General features: G+C 42.8%; 1 protein-coding gene across 1 annotated transcript; it reads right to left on the bottom strand.

The window, feature by feature from the left end:
• Positions 1-1,864: 1,864 nt before the first annotated feature.
• Positions 1,865-19,841, bottom strand: COA8 (cytochrome c oxidase assembly factor 8). Its single transcript, XM_084837831.1, has 5 exons — positions 19,655-19,841; positions 11,575-11,772; positions 10,612-10,675; positions 9,448-9,538; positions 1,865-4,171 (listed from the first exon to the last, which is right to left on the bottom strand). Exons 1-5 carry the CDS (start codon positions 19,835-19,837, stop codon positions 4,066-4,068), a joined length of 642 nt encoding a protein of 213 aa, XP_084693957.1. The 5' UTR covers positions 19,838-19,841; the 3' UTR covers positions 1,865-4,065.
• Between the last annotated feature and the right edge of the window lie 36 nt (positions 19,842-19,877).

The raw sequence follows: 19,877 nt of genomic DNA on the forward strand, positions 1-19,877 counted from the left end.
ATGTTTGCAAATTTCTCCTCTTCCTCCTTCTGCAGCCACCTAAACCTTCTGAAAAAAGGAGAAACATTTTCCATGGATTTAAAGGCCCTTTTCTTTGTGGAATGCAAAGTCTGGATCCAACCCGTTAGAAATAATACTGATCCATGTGGAGTCAACCTCCAAGCCTGGTATCTTTCTATTTAAGTAGAAGCTAGAAGCAAATCCTAGGACCCCTCCTCCTCATAAATTGGAAGGATAAGTGCCATGAGCAAATCTTTATACACAAGAGATACCATAAACATTCTGGGTTGTTGAGAGTACAAATCCATTTGGAATTAGGGATGCCCTTTACACTAAATCAACACAATCAAATGTATATTACATATGTATATATTGGCTGGGCCAATATGTAAATAGAGGTAATCCATGAATACCATATCAGGCTTGAATGGCAAGACACCCGTAATGTGCTGTAATGCAACTGACTACGAATATCAAAGTACCAACTATTTGCCCTTTGAATCTTTGCAGGCACAGAGGCTTCAGCCCACATTTAATAAACAAACTAGGGATGTATGAAAATTCCGCCATGGATCTCGGGGAGGCCGAATGCCAGCGCATTCGGCCCCCCAAAATCGGTGGCGGAACGGCCCGCCCCCCGCCCCCCCCCGGGCAAGACTTACCTTGGGCGGATCTTCCTGGCGGCGGTTCGGTGGCAGGTCTTCCGACCGGCTGCCACCGCCATCATTTCCAGTTTAAAAACAAAAACAAAAACGTGATAGGCTACGTAAAGATTTATGTAGCCTATCACGGCTAGGTTTAAAAAAAAAACCCGTGATAGGCTACGTAAATCTTTACGTAGCCTATCATGGATGACTTTAAAAAAAAGAAAAAAAAAGAAAGTGCGTACGCAAATGGCGGCGGCCACGGCCGCCGCCATTTGCGTTCCTTATTTTGGCACGTCTTAGTCTACGTAAACATTTACGTAGACTAAGATGGCGAAAATAAGGGGAATGCAAATAGCATAGATGCTACGCTATTTGCGTTCCCCTTATTTTCGCCGACTTAGTCTACGTAAATGTTTACATAGACTAAGACGTGCCAAAATAAGGAACACAAATGGTGGCGGCTGTGGCCGCCGCCATTTGCGTATGTGCGTTGTTTTTTTGTGTTTTTTTAAGTCAGCCGTGATAGGCTACGTAAACATTTACCTAGCCTATCACGGCTGACTGCAGGGACGCAAACGGCGGCAGCTATGGCCGCCGCCATTTGCGTCCCTGCTAGCTAGCGGCCGGATGTCCGGCTGCTGGCAGAGCTGGCCGGCAGCTCCGCAGAATTGCTGCGGAGCACAGCCGGCCGGCCAGGATTCCGGGGGGGGGGGGGAACGGAGCGCCTCCCCCCCCCAGCGAGGATTCCGGGGGGAGGGACGGAACGCCTCCCCCCAACCATAAACATAATTCGCGAAAGGAAGTACCTTTCATACATCCCTAAAACAAACTCTTTGCTGTAGGCACTATGTATGTCTCCTCTGAAGGCTTTCTATAAGCAACTGGACAAAGAGAACAACAGAGTGACTTTGGGGAAAATACACATGTCCTATAAATACCACAGATGGCTCATAGAACAAAAATATTTGGTCCCACGGTCTCAAAACAACCAACATTAGCAATTCCAACAGCTTACAAATGGGATTCACCAATATGATTTTGCCATAGGTCAGGACACATCTATTGGTACGAACTTCTAGCCTGAAACTGAGTCACACATTTTGCTAATGGCTATGACAGAATAAGTCAGAGTCCATTTTTTGGGAGTCCTTACTGAGGACAGTTGATCAAATACATAGAAAAGATTAGGATCAAATACATATAAATCAAGAGAACAGTTATGTTAAATGAAACATTTTATTAACTACAGAAGGAATTAATTCCAAAGTGCTCTTTTACAGTTCCTCAATGTTGCTGTAACTGTTACATCTTACAATTGAGAGTTCCATGAAAAGGATTTACATTCCTTATTTCAATTGTTATTGGTAATTCATACTGACAAATCAATTTGACAATTTCAAGTCTGTTCATGTCATAAATAAGAGTCATCCTTCATTTTTATTTTTTTCATCCTACTCCACAAGCAACATCTCCCTGAGGTATTGTTCTGTACTGTCAAAAATGTATGTAATGCTACCCATTCCTAAATCCAAAAACAGAGAGAGAGGAAAAGCAACTGTGGGGAGCAGCTTATCCATAAAATGGAAGGAAAAGCCCTTCAACAATGGGCTCAGTCAGGAATAATTTTAAATTTTAAAGGGGGTGTGATTGTATGTAGCAAGTATATATCATTTTTTGCTTATCAGCATCTGCACAAAACCATACAAGAATGTTTTGATATAATTTAGCAGAGCAGGCAGACACTGGGTTTCATCTTTGATTAAAAAACTGGAGAGAGAAAAAACCCTGAGGCCCAAATTAGGGTCACGAATTTGGGTAAACATATTTGCTTGTGAAGTCCTCTTCTTTTGCATAATTAAAAGCAGATAAATGTACTGAAATATAATGCAACAACTTGCTTTTTATTTATACAGCCAATACACACAACTGTCCTCATTCACAAGGACATTAAGTCAGTGCAAGAAACACAATTGGATACTGTCTAGAGGGAAAATGAAGACAATTCCTATAAAGACACGTTATCCTACCCATCTTCAGTAATTAAGTAAAATTAGCACATATACTTAGTCATGCTTTTCTGCAGAAAATCATGGAAGTAGGCTGGCACACATTCACATGGCCTTCCACTAGGGGGCAGGATCTACTACTCAACTGATGAATGAAGTTCTTCTGAAGGCATGGACACCTCAATATAATTTGAAAGAATTCATACAAATATTAAACATCTCAGAAAGGTTATCAAGTTTTGTCCTCTTCAACTGTTCTGGAGGGGTGAAAGCCTTGAGTGTGCTGAGCAAGTCCAGAAAACACAGTCTTGTTTAAAAAATGTATTATATACCTTTATATCCTGAGGTATTAATGTATGGAGTCAACTCACTGTCATTTGATGATGGAGGGAGAACACTGTTTGGACTTTGAGAAACTAAATTTGGTACATAGCCACATCTAACTGCAAAGGATGAATGTCCTTCCATGTACTGAAGTAAGTGAATTCAATTACAGAGTGAATACTGCTTAAAACAAGAACATTAATGATCTGTCTCAACACAGCCTATTTGGCATGCAATATAAGATTCTGGCTCGATGTACAACCTTAATCTAGAAGAGACCATTCTTAAACAGGGTGACACCTCACTTACACTCAGCTGTCCCTTTGTCCTTCTAGGAATGCAGGATGAAGCACCTACTGTGATCAATACCTGATCTGAAAGTAATTACCAATGTGAACTGATGAGCAAACCCATTCTTTCTCTGTCTTGGCAGAACCATGCCAAGGGTGGAATACAGGGAAATAATTAAAAATCAATCAGCATGATATAGTCTACGGCACTGGCATTTACTTGGTTCGCCTTATTTCCAGGAGAGCGAAGTTTGTGGATTATTATGAACTAAGGAAATAATCTGACAACGTGTCTACAAATATAATACTTCTATAAAACTCTTTCTTTAGAACAAATTTTGTATTCTCTTGTAGTATATCAAGTTTCATTCATGTAAATTTTGACCTTTTGCACGCATGTCACCATTATTCGCATCATGTCTTTGATGTATCACAGTACATACCACCGAAACTGCTCGCCTGCTTCCCAAATATGTCTGCATATGTACCTTCCTGCTTATTACAAAACACAGCCAGTAGAGAACAGCTTGCAGATCAAGATGACAACTAACACAATGGAACAGACAAACTGATTTTTTAAATCAGAGATAAACACGCCACTATTAGGAACAGTTATATCACCATGTTAGCTTTCAACTAGTATGATACTGTAGACAAAATAGTAGCAGTAGGGGAAGACCCAACTCAACTTGTATGCATGTAGCTTCAAATGTGGGAATTGAAGAAACAGTCATGGTAGCAATATAGTGTCCAGTAATAAGTAGGCCTTTTAACAAATACACCTAATGTTGTGACTTGCTAGTTTTCAGCTTTAGTCTTTCTCAATCCAAATCTTCTCTGAGCTTTCTCAAATGCCACCTGTCCCATGAGGAATGTGATGATAAAATTCCGTTTGTACCAATCCCTACATTTCAGATCCAAGAGAACAAAGCAGCAAAAACACACAATTAGCCCTCCTGAAATCATTACTGACAGAAATCAGAATTAAGATTTTGAGAAACCCCAATCACAGCATTTTCTTTTCTTGACCAATTAAAGCAAAATGTTAAAATGCCTAGTCAGAAAGATATGCCATTGTGTAATCCATGTGTATATAATGTATGCCTCCAGCCAAGTATTTACATAATGCAGACAGGCTTCCAAAGAAACTTGATTACTAGTTATATATAAGCTATAACATAATGAGACAGCAACACAGTGGGGAAAGAAATAGCTTAAGGGACATCCCAGTACGTCTGTTTAAAAGGATGTTCTATTATCTACAAAACCTAAACTAAAATAACCTCTGAAAAAATAAAGAGTTGGTCCAGCATGTCAAATGTTTTGATCTAAGTGAATGTATTTGTTTAGGATTTTTTTTTCTTATTAACAGTGACTTGGATCCAGACTTTGCCAGCAGGAGCATCCCCTGAGCAGAGTTCCACTCAAGGGACACTTCCACTAGCAGAAGGGAGGGCAGGGTGACCTTTGCCAATTTCAATTTCCCCCCACCCCATGCAGCCTTGAAAATCTGCTCCAGGGGGTTGCGGGATCCATCCGGAACAGTGTGGGAGTGGTGCTAGGGGCTACAGGGGAGGAGGGAATTGGCAAAAGAGGTCTCCCCCCATTTGTCCCAGTGGTATCCATCCACTGGATCAAAACCTTTTTGTGGACAGGAGGCCTTCACAGAAGGTGAAGTTTGGATCCAACCCATTATCTATTATTTTAAATAATTTTCAGAAGTCTGGCATTTATAAAGGATTGTGTATTACATAACCAAAGACTGCCCTAGTTTTGACCCTTCTGGAGGGCTCCTTACAAATCCTAGGTTCATAATCCATATGAACTAACTTCCTTGTTACCTGATCTTTTATGGATATCCTTCTACCAGAATTTTTCAGCGCATTTACGTGAAGTTATGCCCTACTGATTCCTACTGAACTTATTTCCAAGGACAGCTAGTATGAAGAAACCTCCCTGATCTCTTTAATTAGAGACAACATTCCGTTCTTACAAAGCTATTTAACTTTTTGCCATATTAGTGAACCTCCTTTTTACTAAGTTTCAATGTACAAACACTATTCTTCACAGCAAAGCCCAAGGGTTGCTGGAGGCTCCCAATGATCTCACGTGGCTCTTTGCCTCTCTGTCTCAAATCTGCTTGCACTTTGTCTTTTCACAGTAGCTGCTCATTCTCAGCAGGGGATTGCTAGCTTTGCCATGCTGTTTGCTTTAGCGGTGGGCTAGCTGCTGTGATCTGAGCTGGTGGATGAGGCTTCAGGGATGGGGAGTCAGGAGACCTGCCTCTTGTCAGCTGTAAGGTGGCAGGGAAGAGGGGAAGAGTACGCAGGAGCAATCAGCCAATTATCTGTGGTGTGGAATCCGAGAGGCAAAGAGCAACGTGATTGGCTAGTTGCAGTGGTGCACTGTGCAGGCGCTGGAGAGGAAATTGAATGGGGGCCAGAGAGAGCATGTGGACCCATGCTGGGAGGTTTTGCAGCACTGACTAGAGCACAGCACTCTCAATCCATCCCAAATCAAAGACCAAGAATAAGCCTGTCAGAATTTGCCTGGTGACTGACTGATGAGGCTTTGCTTGGATGGCAAGGAGGGGAATGGGGAGGAAAGGTCCGAAAAGGCCTCCAGCCAAGCCTGCTTGACAGGGGGTCAGTGCTACCACATGAGAAGAGAGGAGATAAGAGGCTCCCTATAGCTTGGGAAGACCCAAGTGGCCTTGGTGCAGTTCAGAGCCAAAGTGACTCCTGCTTGAACAATAGCAAGGATCAGCTGCCTGAGACTTTGGAGAGCTGCTGCCAGTCAGAGTAGACAATACTGGGTTAGATGGACAAATAAAAGCCATTTCTCATTCTAGCAAGCTCAGGTTTGTGCCTGCTTGCCTTGAACTTGAAAATTTTGGGTTACATCCAGTGTTGAGCGAGGGGACCTCTGCTCACACCATGAAACTTTCTCTTCCCCTCTGCACACCTCCAAAATCTTTTCCAGAGGCTCCCTCAACCCTCCAGAGTTGGGGGGGGGGGTGCAATGGGGAGCAGGAATCAGTTCTTCTAGTATTCTGTTGGTGGATGGACACCACTGGATAGAACCCCGTATAACAACTATACAGTTGGGAAGTTCTGGAGAGTGAAAAAGAGGAAAGGTCTCCTTTTCCCCCTTCCTTCCTCATGAAATAGCTGTGTATAATGCAGCGAAAAGAGTTTTGTTTTTACTAAACTAATCTCTCACATACCTCAGGATATTTACTATACAGTGTCAGGGACTTGAGCAGGATAGTTCCCTTTTCGTCCCTTCTCCTTTTTCCTTCTCAGCTTTCTGTCTATCCTGGAAGCGAGTAGGTCCTTGTCAGGCCATTTTGAGAGGTATTTTTAATTCTTTTAATCTAGAAATGTATATATTCATTTAATTCTGGATATGTCAAGAGTCCTAGAGTATGTTGGAGCCAATCCTCTGTTTTTAGGTGGCCCCATTTCGCTTCCAACCTGACAGCCGTTCAGCCACCCAAGTTCTCTATTAGAGGGAAGGCTAAGTAAATCTCACCCCTATTAAGCACTATCCCCTCTTATCTTTATCCTGTATCTTTAAAAGTAAATGTTAAGAAAGAATGTTTTGAGTCATTGTCTCTCATACCCCAAAGATTCCTTTCTCACATCAAAAGGGACTGATGCAAGGGACTGATGTTCATTCAAGTATTGTAATAACTTATGTTAAGTATATTCAATGGACTAAAGCCAACATTACCTGAGCAAACTTCAGCTCAAGCAACAGGTGTTTCCCTTCTCCTCCCCACTGCAGCCCCCACCCCTCACCACATCTACTCCAGGGGATCTAATACTCCAGAGCACATGTGGAAGGGCACATGGGAGGAGTGGGAATTTGATCCACCAGCTGTGTCTATTCTGCTGACAAAAAAGAAAGTGGTGTGATCTAAATCCTATTGTTAGACGGTCCTAAGTTGCATTATAAAAGAAATTAAAAAACATTACAAAGTATTCCATACAGCCTTAGTTTGGACAAACAAGGTGTGTAATGGAAAGAAGGCTATGTGCCAGGATGTGCCAGGATGCAATAAGCCAACCAAACAGCTTTTGAGACCAATGAAAGTATTTCCATCATCTATAGCAAGGGTAGAAAGATTCTAAGCCTATGGGATCTTCTTTGTTTTTTGCTAGAACCCCAAAATTCTGAGTCCAGAAATTTGTTGCATATCAGAACTGAACACAGTCCTTCCAAACAAAGCCCCTGGTTAGTTCCCCTCCTCCACAACTTTCTTCATTTCATTTCAGCACTCTAATTTAGGAAGAAGGAAGTTGTTTTGTTGTTCCTATTATTAAATAATTGGGAGCCAAAAATCCTAGCCAATCTACTGCAAATCACCCAGACATATATCAGTAGAACCTGACCTACCTTCTGTCCATCCCCAACCTACAGGAAATGCTTGCTAAATTTGTGGCTATTAGGCTGGATCCAGACTAGGTTAGTCATGCTTGAGTCCCACTGAAATTAATGGGACTTACGTTAGTCTCCTAAAAGGCAGGATGAAAATATAGTAAGGGCACTGGGAGTTGTAGGACTTTCTTCTGTCTAAACGTGCAGAGGATTGGACCCTAAATATATTTTTTTAAATCAGTGGGATTAAAGCATGACTAACTCCCATCTGGATCCAACCCACTGTAATGAAAAAATAACAAACAAAGATTGCTGAGTCTTATGCCATAATACATTAGTTTTTAATATATTATGATGTGCACTAAACTTTAAAAACAAATGAGCACTAAACTTTAAAAACAAAATTAATGCTGCCACTAGGGTTTTTTCTGCGACTAAAAGCAAGGGTTTCATTGTTATGATCAAATCAAACCCAATCACTGTACTGTATGCAATGTTTCTATACAACCATCTGTACGCATATATAACAAGATCAATTAACTTGTGAGATATTGATTTAATACAGTGGAAGAATATAATGTCATTTTACTACTTTTTGCTATGGGTTTTAATTGTGTAATTTTTAATTGTTGCTTTATTATTGTTTTGCCTTCTCCTTTTGTAAACTGCCTTTGAAAAAACCTGACTTATAAAAATGTCTAACAGAGCAGTCCTGAGTACATTTATTCAAAAATAAGTCATATTAAATTCAATAGGACTTATTCCCAGATGTGCATAGGACTGCAGCCTAAATAAAGACTGTGTAAATATATGCCCAAGAAAATGGCTTTGTTTCCTGTTTAGCATTTAATGTTACTCCCATCCCTTCCAAATCCATTTTGCCCTATTAAATTGGGTAGGGTTATGCCTTTTTAATTTTTACATGGCACCTAGAATAACAATTGACAAACTATAAATAATAAATGATGAAGAAGCAAAGATTCTGATTCTTAATGGAAAAATGAACTTGCATGACACATATAGAATGGTTTTTGGATTGGGTTCAAGTGCTACACAAAAAGCAAGGTCAATTGCAAAATAAACTGGTTAAAAATTATTTTTAACCTCTATTTAGCATGTTGGGTGTTACCACAGCTACCAACAGGGGTCAGACTAGCAAATGAAAGAATGATTAATGCTGTCACTCCTTTATTCTCATTTGATATGTTGCTACAGAGTTTAACATTCATATCATGCCAACAATGTGCTGGATGCAAATGTGCCCTGATGCCTTATGATCCCTGCCTCAAGGGCTTCCAATCTCCATTAGTCAGACAAGACAAATAAGTGGAGAAGGGTTAGGGATACACGAAGAGCAATAAGCAAAGGAAGCCATGTTGGCCATAAGTGAAATTCCAGAATCCATTATTAGCGTAATACCTTTATTAGACCAACCAAATGATCACAATGTGCAAGCTTTTGAGATCTCCAGATCTCTTCAGTGGGCAAGATGATGCTTTTTGTAATTTCTTGCCTGATGAAGAGATCTGGACATCTTGAAAGCTGGCATGTTTTTGTGATCTTTTGGTTGGCCTAATACAGATAGTACACTAATATGGATTTTGGACAAAGAACAATGGGGATGGATCTGTGAGGAATTAGATGGTAACAGAGAAACAAGTAATGTAAGATTAGCATGGTTCAGAAACACTTTTGTTAAAGGAATGGGCTTCAAAGAGGGACATAAAAGAGAAAGTTAGAACTGATCTGACAAATAAAGAGAGAAGGAAATTCCGGGTACAGAAGTCATATTCTCACCTGTTGTAGCATATATGTTTTTTAAAGTTTTTACTTAGAAAATCTTTGTAAAATTCAGCCATTTCTTCTGCACTCAGTGTTGCTTTCTGGCCTGAAAGAGAAATGCCACGTTCCCTACATCAGAAAAACAGCTTTATTATGCTAATTCTCAGCCTGCTTTCCCTTTACGCAAGAAGTGAATAATAATGGCCTTCCTTATTATACCATTGTACAGATGGTTACAACAAAGATTTTTAAGGGTGTAGTCCTATTGGGATGGCTGTAAGCCTCCGAACTCAGAGGCTTACAGCCATCTAATGCAGAGGGGGGAAGCAACACAGGCAACCTTTGGCTCTGCGTTCCTTCCACTCTGCATTTTGGCTAGATGGACTTTTCCACCCATCTAGCTGGGGCTCAGCAGAGCAGGAGGGAAGGAGGCCTGAGGATACATCATAAGTTGGCCATCCCAGTCCCTTTCCTGCCCACCCCCTTTCTCTCCTCTCTGAGGTTGCTTTTGCAGCTTCAGAGAGGCAGCCAGTGCAGTTCTCTCCATGCTGGCTGCGAGGGGTAGGGGGTAGGGAGCACAAATTCCTTGAATCCAGGAATCTGAGCTATCCTATGGCCCTCCAGACTGTGTCCAGGGCCATAGGATTGATCCCTAAAGCACCCTGTAAATTAAAAGTACTATATAAATAATAAGCAATAGCACTTGTAATAACTAGCTGAACTGAATAGATCCATACTGACTGGAGAGAAATCTTCCCTTCTTCAAAACTGAGTAGCTGCAGATTGACAGCACAAGCAAGAATGGCCCAAATGCAATCTTCCCAGACTTCTGCTGTAATTATATGGTTTTCATTACACTTTCCTTGAACAAGAGTTATCGGTTTTGTAAGTTCACTGTCAGGTTTCCTGAAAAAGCAGCTGTTTACATCCCTCCCAGGTAGCAAGTGGAATTTGAAGATTAGAGAGATTATAAGAATGTGGAGTATTAGCAAGCCCATACCAAATATTACTCCAAGCCACATTTTTTTAACTAAAAATGCACACATATGCATTGTTGCCTAGCACTAAAAATATGGTACAAGTATCTGGTCTACAACATTTTATAAGGTTTAAAATCCACAGTTAATCTCAATCTTCCTTTTAAGAAAGTATTCTGAAATGCAGAATCAATAATCTAACCTCTTTCATCTCTCAGTTGGACACCTTTGGCTTTCAATCTGGAGCAAACAAATTCTTCTTTCTCCTGAAATACAATTGGGAAACGTTATATTGTACATGTCCTTAGCAGATAAGTGGGCAATATTACATCTTATTCAAAAGAACATCTTGCCCTGCTCATGGTAATTGGCTATGAAGTTTTTTTTTAATTATATCCTCATATATTATTTGGGGATTTATGGATAAAAATATTATTTTGATTCTATTTTATTCTTAAGAACTACATGATACAAAGATCATATAGATATACAAAGATGAAGGAAGAAGCCAGTGAGATGAAGTACCTCCAGTATCAGAGGCAGTGTACAGCAGTTGCTGGGGAACACGGGCGGAAGAATGCCGTGCACTCATGTCCTGCTCGTGGATTTTCCTGGGCAGCTGGTTGGCCACTGTGTGAACAGAATGCTGGACTAGATGGACCCTTGATCTGATCCAGCACGGCTCTTCTGATGTTCTTAACCATCACTTTCCCCATCTGCTGCTTCTTCACCAAGCAGGGACTGGGCCCCTCCTCCCCTCACAGAGGCCATTCCAATCAACTGCTCTGTGAGCAGGAGAGGAAGAAGAAGTAAACTGTCACCAACTCTTCAAATAAGCTTTTTTTAAAAAACAAAAAACATATCTTAATTATATATATCCTTCCTGTCCCTTATTCCTTGTGTGTCATACATCTTAATTTAGAGTGTAAGCCTGAGGGCAGGGTCATGCTACTTCATAAACTGCTCTGGGGGCCATTTCAGCTAAAAGCTAGGGAATGAAAGCTGCAAATTAATACATAAATACATACAAAGATCAGGCCCCAATAGTTGCACCACATGGCAACAGCAGAAAAATGCTGGGAATTTTTCTCAGCAGTTCTCCCTGCAAGCTTTTAAAAGATTCCCAGCACCACCAAGTGGTTTTACACTTCCTCTACATGCTCACCTTTCTAAATGATATATTCTGGTTTGCCCAGAATTGTTGATTCCAAACCTGAGTTTCCTGTCTGAGCTCTCGAAGTCTTCGCTCTAAACGGGATTCATGTTTAGGAATATAAAATATTACCGGTCGGAGGTTTGAATATCGATCAGGAGGACCAATCCAATCATGGCAAGAATGTGAAGGAGGGCAAAACCCTGAAGCCTTAAAAAAGAAAAAGAAAAGGAGGACTATTTGATTTTTGTATAATACAAAAGCATCACAAGCCATTAGATACAAAAAGCTAAATGCGTAACACAGATTAACAACATATAGTCTCCAAATCACATTCGTTGGAACGCAAGCACTTCTAACTAATGTTTTTTTAAAAGGTTTTCAGAAATCATATTAGATCCATATTTAGTCATACTGAGTACATCCAATGAAATCAGTGGGACTTAAATTAGTCATGACTAACTTAAATCTCACTTATTTCAATGGGTCTACTCTGACTAAATCTGGATCCAAACCATAGATGTTAGATAAGTGATGATGTGGACTATAGTCCATGAAAGCTTATCCCAGACTAACTTTGTTAGTCTTTAAGGTGCCACAAGACTGTTGTTTTTGGTCTAGTAACAAGTTTACTGTTGGCAAAAGGATAGGCCCTGGAAATCATAGCACAAATTTTGTATTTTATTTGAAACAATCAGACTCTTACATATTCTAGAGGTGGCAAAGTAAGCCACTTGTCAGGAAACCAAAACCAACAAAAGACCCACACCCCAACAGTACCACCTTTCTCACTTTGCACAAAATACCCCAAGAAGTCTGAGGCCATATGTGAGAATACTCAGTTTACGCATCCTGCCTCTTCCAGTTAAGGGACTCCAGAGAGGTTGCCTTGCTCAAGGGCCCCCAAATTTTTGAAGCCAGCCCAGGCAGATTCTTTCCTGAGCATGGCTTGAATATGCACATCACTGGAAAACGCTTTTAAACATGTAAACTGCAACTGTTGTTTCTTACTCAGATGTAAACTTAGGGTGCAATCCTTTGGGGATAGGTGGCCGGCTCTGAACTCGGAGGCGACTGCCTATCCAATGCAGGGCAGGAGAAGCGCAGAGGGGATTGTCCCCTCCACGCTTCAGCCGCCTTGCATTTGTGGCTAGACAGCCGATTTCAGCTGTTTAGCCATGGGAAGGCAGAGCGGGGGAAGCGGCTGCCAGACGACACATAGGAGATGTCATACCAGCATTTCCGCCTTCCCCGCCCCCCAGGAATGCCTGGTTTTCACCGCTCTACGCTCCTCTTCTGAGCGTGGGGCTGTTCTGAACTGCCTGCAAGGCAGCGCGGGCGGAAGGTCGGTTCTCCGGGAACCAACATTGCAGCGCGGGCTCTGAGGTCAGTTCCCGGAAACCTACGTATCCTATGGCAGTCTAGCTGCTGACAAGCGGCCATAGGATTGCTCTCTTAGGGCACAATCCAATGCATGTTTAGACAGAGAAAAGGCCTACAACTCCTAGCATGCCCCAGCCAGCACAAGTTGTAGGCCTTTTCCTTGTCTAAAGATGCATAGGATTATGCTACTAATCTATTACATATCCTCATACAATCTGTACTAGGACCAGAGAGACACAAGTCCCCACCCTACCACCACTATAAAGTTCCTCTCTTGGTGAGCAAGCACATGACTTGCATGAAAAAGGTTTCCAGAAACTCCAGGTACAGCTGGCAAATACTCCTGCCTGAAACTCTGGAGAGCCATACAGTGAAGAGCCATCATCATCATCATGGCGATCACTCGTGACTGAGTAAGATTGTCTTCCAAGGGTAGAGTCCTAACAGTGGGTCGGCAGACGGCTGTGGAGGCCAATTCTGGATCCACGCAGCCTCCCACAGTGAGGACATAGGTTTCCAGGTGGAAGGCGATCACGAGGAGGGTTTGCTTGACGTGCCTTCCATTGAGCTCGTTTCTCCCTTTTGCCCTGTACCTGTGCTTCTTCAAAGTCCATAACGCCTTTAATATAGGCTGACCTCCAGTTGGAACGCTCATGGGTTAGAGCTTCCTGGTTCTCAATGCTTATGTTACATTTTTTTAGATTAGCTTTGATAACACTGTTAAATCTCTTTTGCTGTCCACCAATATTCCGTTTTCCATTCATAAGTTGGGAATAAAGTAGCTGCTTTGGGAGACGATGATCAGGCATTCAAACAACATGGCCGGTCCAGCGAAGTTGATGCTGGAGAATCACTGTTTCAACGCTGGTGGTCTTTGCTTCTTCCAGTATGCTGACATTAGTCCGTCTGTCTTCCCAAGTAATTTGCAGAATTTTTTGGATGCAGCATTGATGGAATCTTTCGAGAAGTTGGAAGTGGTCCATGTTTCACAGGCGTACAACAAGGTCGGTAGTACAATGGCTTTGTAAACAAGCATTTTAGTCTCCCTGCGAATGCCCCGATCCTTGAACACTCTACGCATCATTCGGGAGAATGCTACACTCGCAGAGCTCAAGTGATGCTGAATTTCAGCGTCGATGTTGGCTTTTGTGGAGAGATGGCTGCCAAGACAAGAAAAGCGATCAACATTTTCCAGCATCACACCGTTAAGCTGGACTGATGGTGCTATAGAGGGATTGGTTTGTGCTTGCTGGTAAAGCACTTTGGGTTTTTTGATGTTAAGCGAGAGGCCAAGCTTTTCATATGCTTCTGCGAAGATGTTTAGGATAGCTTGGAGATCTTCCTCTGAATGTGCGCAGATTACATTATCATCAGCATAATGAAGTTCTATGACAGAGGTTGTAATTACCTTACTTTTTGCTTTCAGCCTACTGAGATTAAAAAGTTTTCCATCTGTTCAATATATGATTTCTACACCAGTGGGAAGTTTCCCTTCAACAAGGTGTAGAATCACCGCGATGAAGATAATGAATAAGGCTGGAGCAATGACGCATCCCTGTTTAACACCTGATCCCATTTTGAATGGATCACTTTGAGAGCCATTGTTATCCAAGATTGTTGCCATCATGTCATCATGGAGGAGCCGCAAGATGTTCACAAATTGATTAGGACATCCAGTTTTCAGAAGGATGGTCCAGAGAGCAGTTCAATTTACAGTGTCGAAGGCCTTAGTCAGATCAATAAACGCCATGTACAAAGGTTGGTTTTGCTCCCTGCATTTTTCTTAGAGCTGTCGTGTGGTGAAGATCATATCCACTGTCCCCCTGGAGGGGCGGAAGACATTTTGGGATTCAGGGAGGAAAGCTTCTGAGATAGGTAGAAGGCGGTCTGCGAGGATCCTTGCTAGGATTTTGCCTGCCGTAGCTAGAAGGGAGATGCCTCGATAGAACAGATTGTGGATACTATCACCCTTTTTGGAGAGTGATAATTATGGCATCCCTGAAGTCTGCTGGGATCTCCTCCCTCATTCAGATTTTTTCAATGAGCTTGTGAAGCTGTTGTGTAGGTTCAGGCCCACCTTCTTTAAAGACTTCAGCAGGGATCCCATCGGGTCCACTAGCTTTGTTATTTTTCATGTGGTTGATGGCTTTACTGACTTCCTCCAAACTAGGGGATACTGCAAGCTCATCTCTGGTTTGTTTCTGTGGGATTTGTGAGAAAACCTCATCAGCCACAATAGAGTTACAGTTAAGGAGGTTGTGAAAATGCTCTTTCCAACGCAGTGCAATAGACTCTTTGTCCTTTAGAAGTTTGGCACCATCTATTGAGCGTATGGTGACAAACTTCTGTTGAGCGTCAAACATCTATTGAGCGTCCCCTTCATGGATCACTGCCTTGTTGTGGCGAAGGGGCTTGCGTAACTCAGTGAAGCCATAAGCTATGCCGTGCGGGGCCACCCAAGACGGACAGGTCATGGCAGAGAGTTCTGACAAAATGTGGTGCACTAGAGAAAGAAATGGCAACCCACTCCAGTATTCATGCCAAGAAAACCCCATGGAACGTATCACAAGGCTAAAAGATATGACGCCGGAAGATGAGCCCCTCAGGTCGGAAGGTGTCCAATATACTATTGGGGAAGAGCAGAGGGTATTTCCAAGTAGTGCCAGAATGAGTGAAGCGGCTGGGCCAAAGCCGAAAGGACACTCAGCTGTGGATGTGTCTGGTGGTGAAAAGAAAATCCGATGCTGTAAAGAACAATATTGTTTAGGAACCTGGAATGTCAGATCAATGAATCAAGGTAAGCTGGAGGTGGTCAAACATGAGATGGCAAGATTGAACATCAACATCTTGGGAATCAGCGAACTAAAATGGACAGGCATGGGCAAATTTAATTCAAGTGACCATCATATCTACTACTGTGGGGAAGAATCCCTTAGAAGAAATGGAGTAGCACTCATAGTCAACAAAAGGGTGGGAAAAGCAGTACTGGGGTACAATCTTAAAAACGATAGACTGATCTCAGTACGAATCCAAGGCAAACCATTCAACATCACAGTAATTCAAGTCTATGCCCCAACCACTGATGCCGAAGAAGCTGAGGTTGATCGGTTCAATGAAGACCTACAACACCTTCTAGAACTAACACCAAAAAAAGATGTCCTCTTCATCATAGGGGATTGGAATGCTAAAGTAGGAAGTCAAGAAATCACCGGGATAACAGGCAGATTTTTTTTGCCAGAGTTTTGCCAAGAGAATACGCTGATCATAGTAAACACGCTTTTCCAACAGCACAAGAGATGACTCTACACATGGACATCACCAGATGGTCAATATCGAAATCAGATGGATTATGTCCTTTGCAGTCAAAGATGGAGAAGCTCCATACAGTCAGTCAAAACAAGACCTGGAGCTGACTATGGCTCAGATCATGAGCTTCTTGTTGCAAAATTTCGGCTTAAATTGAAGAACGTAGAGAAAACCACTAAACCATTCAGGTACGACCTCAATCATATCCCTTATGAATATACAGTGGAGGTGAGGAATAGATTTAAGGGATTAGACCTGATAGACAGAGTGCCTGAGGAACTATGGACGGAGGTCCATCACATTGTTCAGGAGGCAGCAACGAAATCCATCCCAAAGAAAAAGAAATGCAAGAAAGCAAAGTGGCTGTCTGATGAGGCTTTACAAGTAGCTGAGGAAAGAAGGGAAGCGAAAAGCAAGGGAGAAAGGGGAAGATATATCCAACTGAATGCAGAGTTCCAGAGAATAGCAAGGAGAGACAAGAAGGCCTTCTTAAATGAACAATGCAAAGAAATCGAGGAAAACAGAATGGGAAAGACTAGAGATCTCTTCAAGAAAATCGGAGATCTCAAGGGAATGTTTTGTGCAAAGACAGGCATGATAAAGGACAAAGAAGGCAGGGACTTAACAGAAGCAGATGAGATTAAGAAGAGGTGGAAAGAATACACAGAAGAACTATTCGGTAAAGATCTGAATGTCCCTGATAGCCATGATAGTGCGGTCACTGAACTTGAGCCGGACATCCTCAAGAGCGAAGTCAAGTGGGCCTTAGGAAGCATTAGTAACAACAAAGCTAGCGGAGATGACAGTCTTCCAGCTGAGCTATTTAAAATCCTAAAAGATGATGCTGTTAAAGTGCTGCACTCAATATGCCAACAAATTTGGAACACTCAACAGTGGCCACAAGACTGGAAAAGGTCAGTTTACATTCCATTTCCAAAGAAGGGCAACGCCAAAGAGTGTTCAAACTCTTTGAACAATTGCGCTCAGTTCACATGCCAGCAAGGGGATGCTCAAAATCCTACAAGCTAGGCTTCAGCAGTATGCGAACCGAGAACTACCAGAAGTACAAGTTGGGTTTCGAAGAGGCAGAGGAACTGGAGATCAAATCGCCAACATTCGCTGCATCATGGAGAAAGCAAGAGAATTCCAGAAAAACGTCTATTTCTGCTTCATGGACTACACTAAAGCCTTTGATTGTGTGGATCACAACAAACTCTGGCAAATTCTTAAAGTGATGGGAGTACCAGACCACCTTACCTGTCTCCTGAGAAACCTGTACGAGGGTTAAGAAGCAGCAGTAAGAACCAGACATGGACACCAATTGGTTCAAAATTGGGAAAGGAGTACGACAAGGCTGCATATTGTCACCCTGCTTATTTAACGTATATGCAGAGTACATCATGAGAAACGCCGGGTTGGATGAATCACAGGTTGGAATTAAGATTGCCGGGAGAATTATCAACTACCTCAGATAGTTGATAATTCACTTAATGATAATTCATTAGAGTGGTATTGAGATACCACTCTAATGGCAGAAAGCGAAGAGGATCTAAAGAGCCTCTTGTTGAGGGTGAAAGTGGAGAGTGCAAAAGCTGGTTTGAAACTCAACATTAAAAAAACGAAGATCATGGCATCTGGCCCCATCACTTTCTGCCATATAGAAGGGGAAGAAATGAAAGCAGTGACAGATTTTATTTTCTTGGGCTCCAAGAGCACCGCAGACGGTGACTGTAGCCATGAAATTAAAAGATGCTTGCTCCTTGGGAGGAAAGCTATGGCAAACCTAGACAGCATAGTAAGAAGCAGAGACATCACCTTGCCGACAAAGGTCCGTCTAATCAAAGCTATGGTTTTCCCAGTAGTAATGTATGGCTGTGAGAGCTGGACTATAAGGAAGGCTGAGCACCGAAGAATTGATGCTTTCGAACTGTGGTGCTGGAGAAGACTCTTACGAGTCCCCTGGGCTGCAAGGAGGTCCAATCAGTCCATCCTAAAGGAAATCAACCCTGAGTGCTCATTGGAAGGACAGATACTGAAGCTGAAGCTCAAATATTTTGGCCACCTAATGCGAAGAGAAAACTCTCTGGAAAAGACCCTGATGCTGGGAAATATTGAAGGCAAAAGGAGAAGGGGACGGCAGAGGATGAGATGGCTAGATAGCATCACCGATGCAATGAATATGAACTTGAGCACGCTCTGGGAGAGAGCGCAGGACAGGAAGGCCTGGCGTGCTATGGTCCATGGGGTCATGAAGAGTCGGACACGACTGAATGACAACAATTGAGCGTAAGGGGTTTGTACCATGATTTGTTGGTCCATAGATGGCCTTTGTGGCATTAAAAAAGCCCCGTGAATCATGGACATCTGCAAGATGCTAGATTTCTTGAGCTTTCTTTATCCACCAGGTGTTCTTAAGGTCTTCAGTTCTTCTTTGGACCTCAGCCTTTGCACTGGCGTGGATTTTTTTCTTAGTGGCACAGTTGATGTCTTTTTGCCATATTTGGAAAGCTTTCCTTTTCTTATCAATAATATGTTCAAACTCCCTATCATTCTCACCAAACCAATCCTGATGCTTTTTAGTTTGGTATCCGATAGCTTGTTCACAGGCTGCTATAATGGAGGTCTTCAATTTATTCCAGTGTTCCTCGACATCTTCAGTGAAGGGTAGATATGGGGTGGTATCCAATTAAATCTTCCCACTGATGGAATTCCAGCAGTTACTAGTTGCTAGGTTACTAGATCCTATCTCTCAGCCTAACCTATCTCACAGGGTTGTTGTAAGGCTAAAATGGGGGAGAGAATTAAAACCATGTAGGCTGTACTTATCTCCTTGAGAAAGGGCAGGCTATAAATGAAATAAAAACAAGCAAGTTTAAATCAGCCAGGCAAGTGAGTCATGACCCTATGCAAGTCTACTCAGACATAAGGCCCACCATGTTCAGTAGGGCTAATACACCCAAATGAAGCTGCTTGGAATATAGGATTACAGTCCTGATGACTGTGGTATTTTACTGTGGTATCTGTGATGGGGTAGGCAACTTGGTGCTCTCTAGATGTTTTGGACTGTGGTAAGGGGCTGTGGGAGTTGTAGTCCAATCTACTGAACATGGTCCTTGCCATAGAACCATGTTCCCCAAACTGGTGCCCTCCAGATGTGTTGGACTACAGTTCCCATCACTCTTAGGCAGCATGGTCGATGGCAAAGGGCTGTGGGAGTTGTAGTCCAGCCTACTGAACATGGCATAGATCAATCTTCCCCAACCTGGTGCCCTCCAGATGTGGAAATACAACTCCTGTGGTTGGCTGGGGAATGCTGGGAGTTCTAGTCCTACACATCTGTAGGACACCGGCTTGGGGAGGCTGCCCTACGATTCTATGGAGAAGTCCCTCACCCCCGCATTACCCGGCTTTCTGGGGTCGGGGGCGCGCCCTCCCCCTCCGGCCCTTCCGCGCGCGAGAAGCCGCCGGGGCACGAGGCAGGCGATGAGGAGCAAACGCGGGAGCAGGAAGGGCGACGCAAGGCCGGGCCCAGGACGCGGCTCGCTGCGGCCGCCACCGCCGCCATTCCCGGCGGCGCCTCGCCCATGCGCAAAACAAGGCTGCCAATCCTCCTCATCGCCACAAGG

Source organism: Heloderma suspectum, chromosome 1 (genome assembly GCF_057233095.1).
Source record: "Heloderma suspectum isolate Gila_16-S chromosome 1, 16-S_ref, whole genome shotgun sequence".
Lineage (NCBI taxonomy): Eukaryota > Metazoa > Chordata > Lepidosauria > Squamata > Helodermatidae > Heloderma > Heloderma suspectum.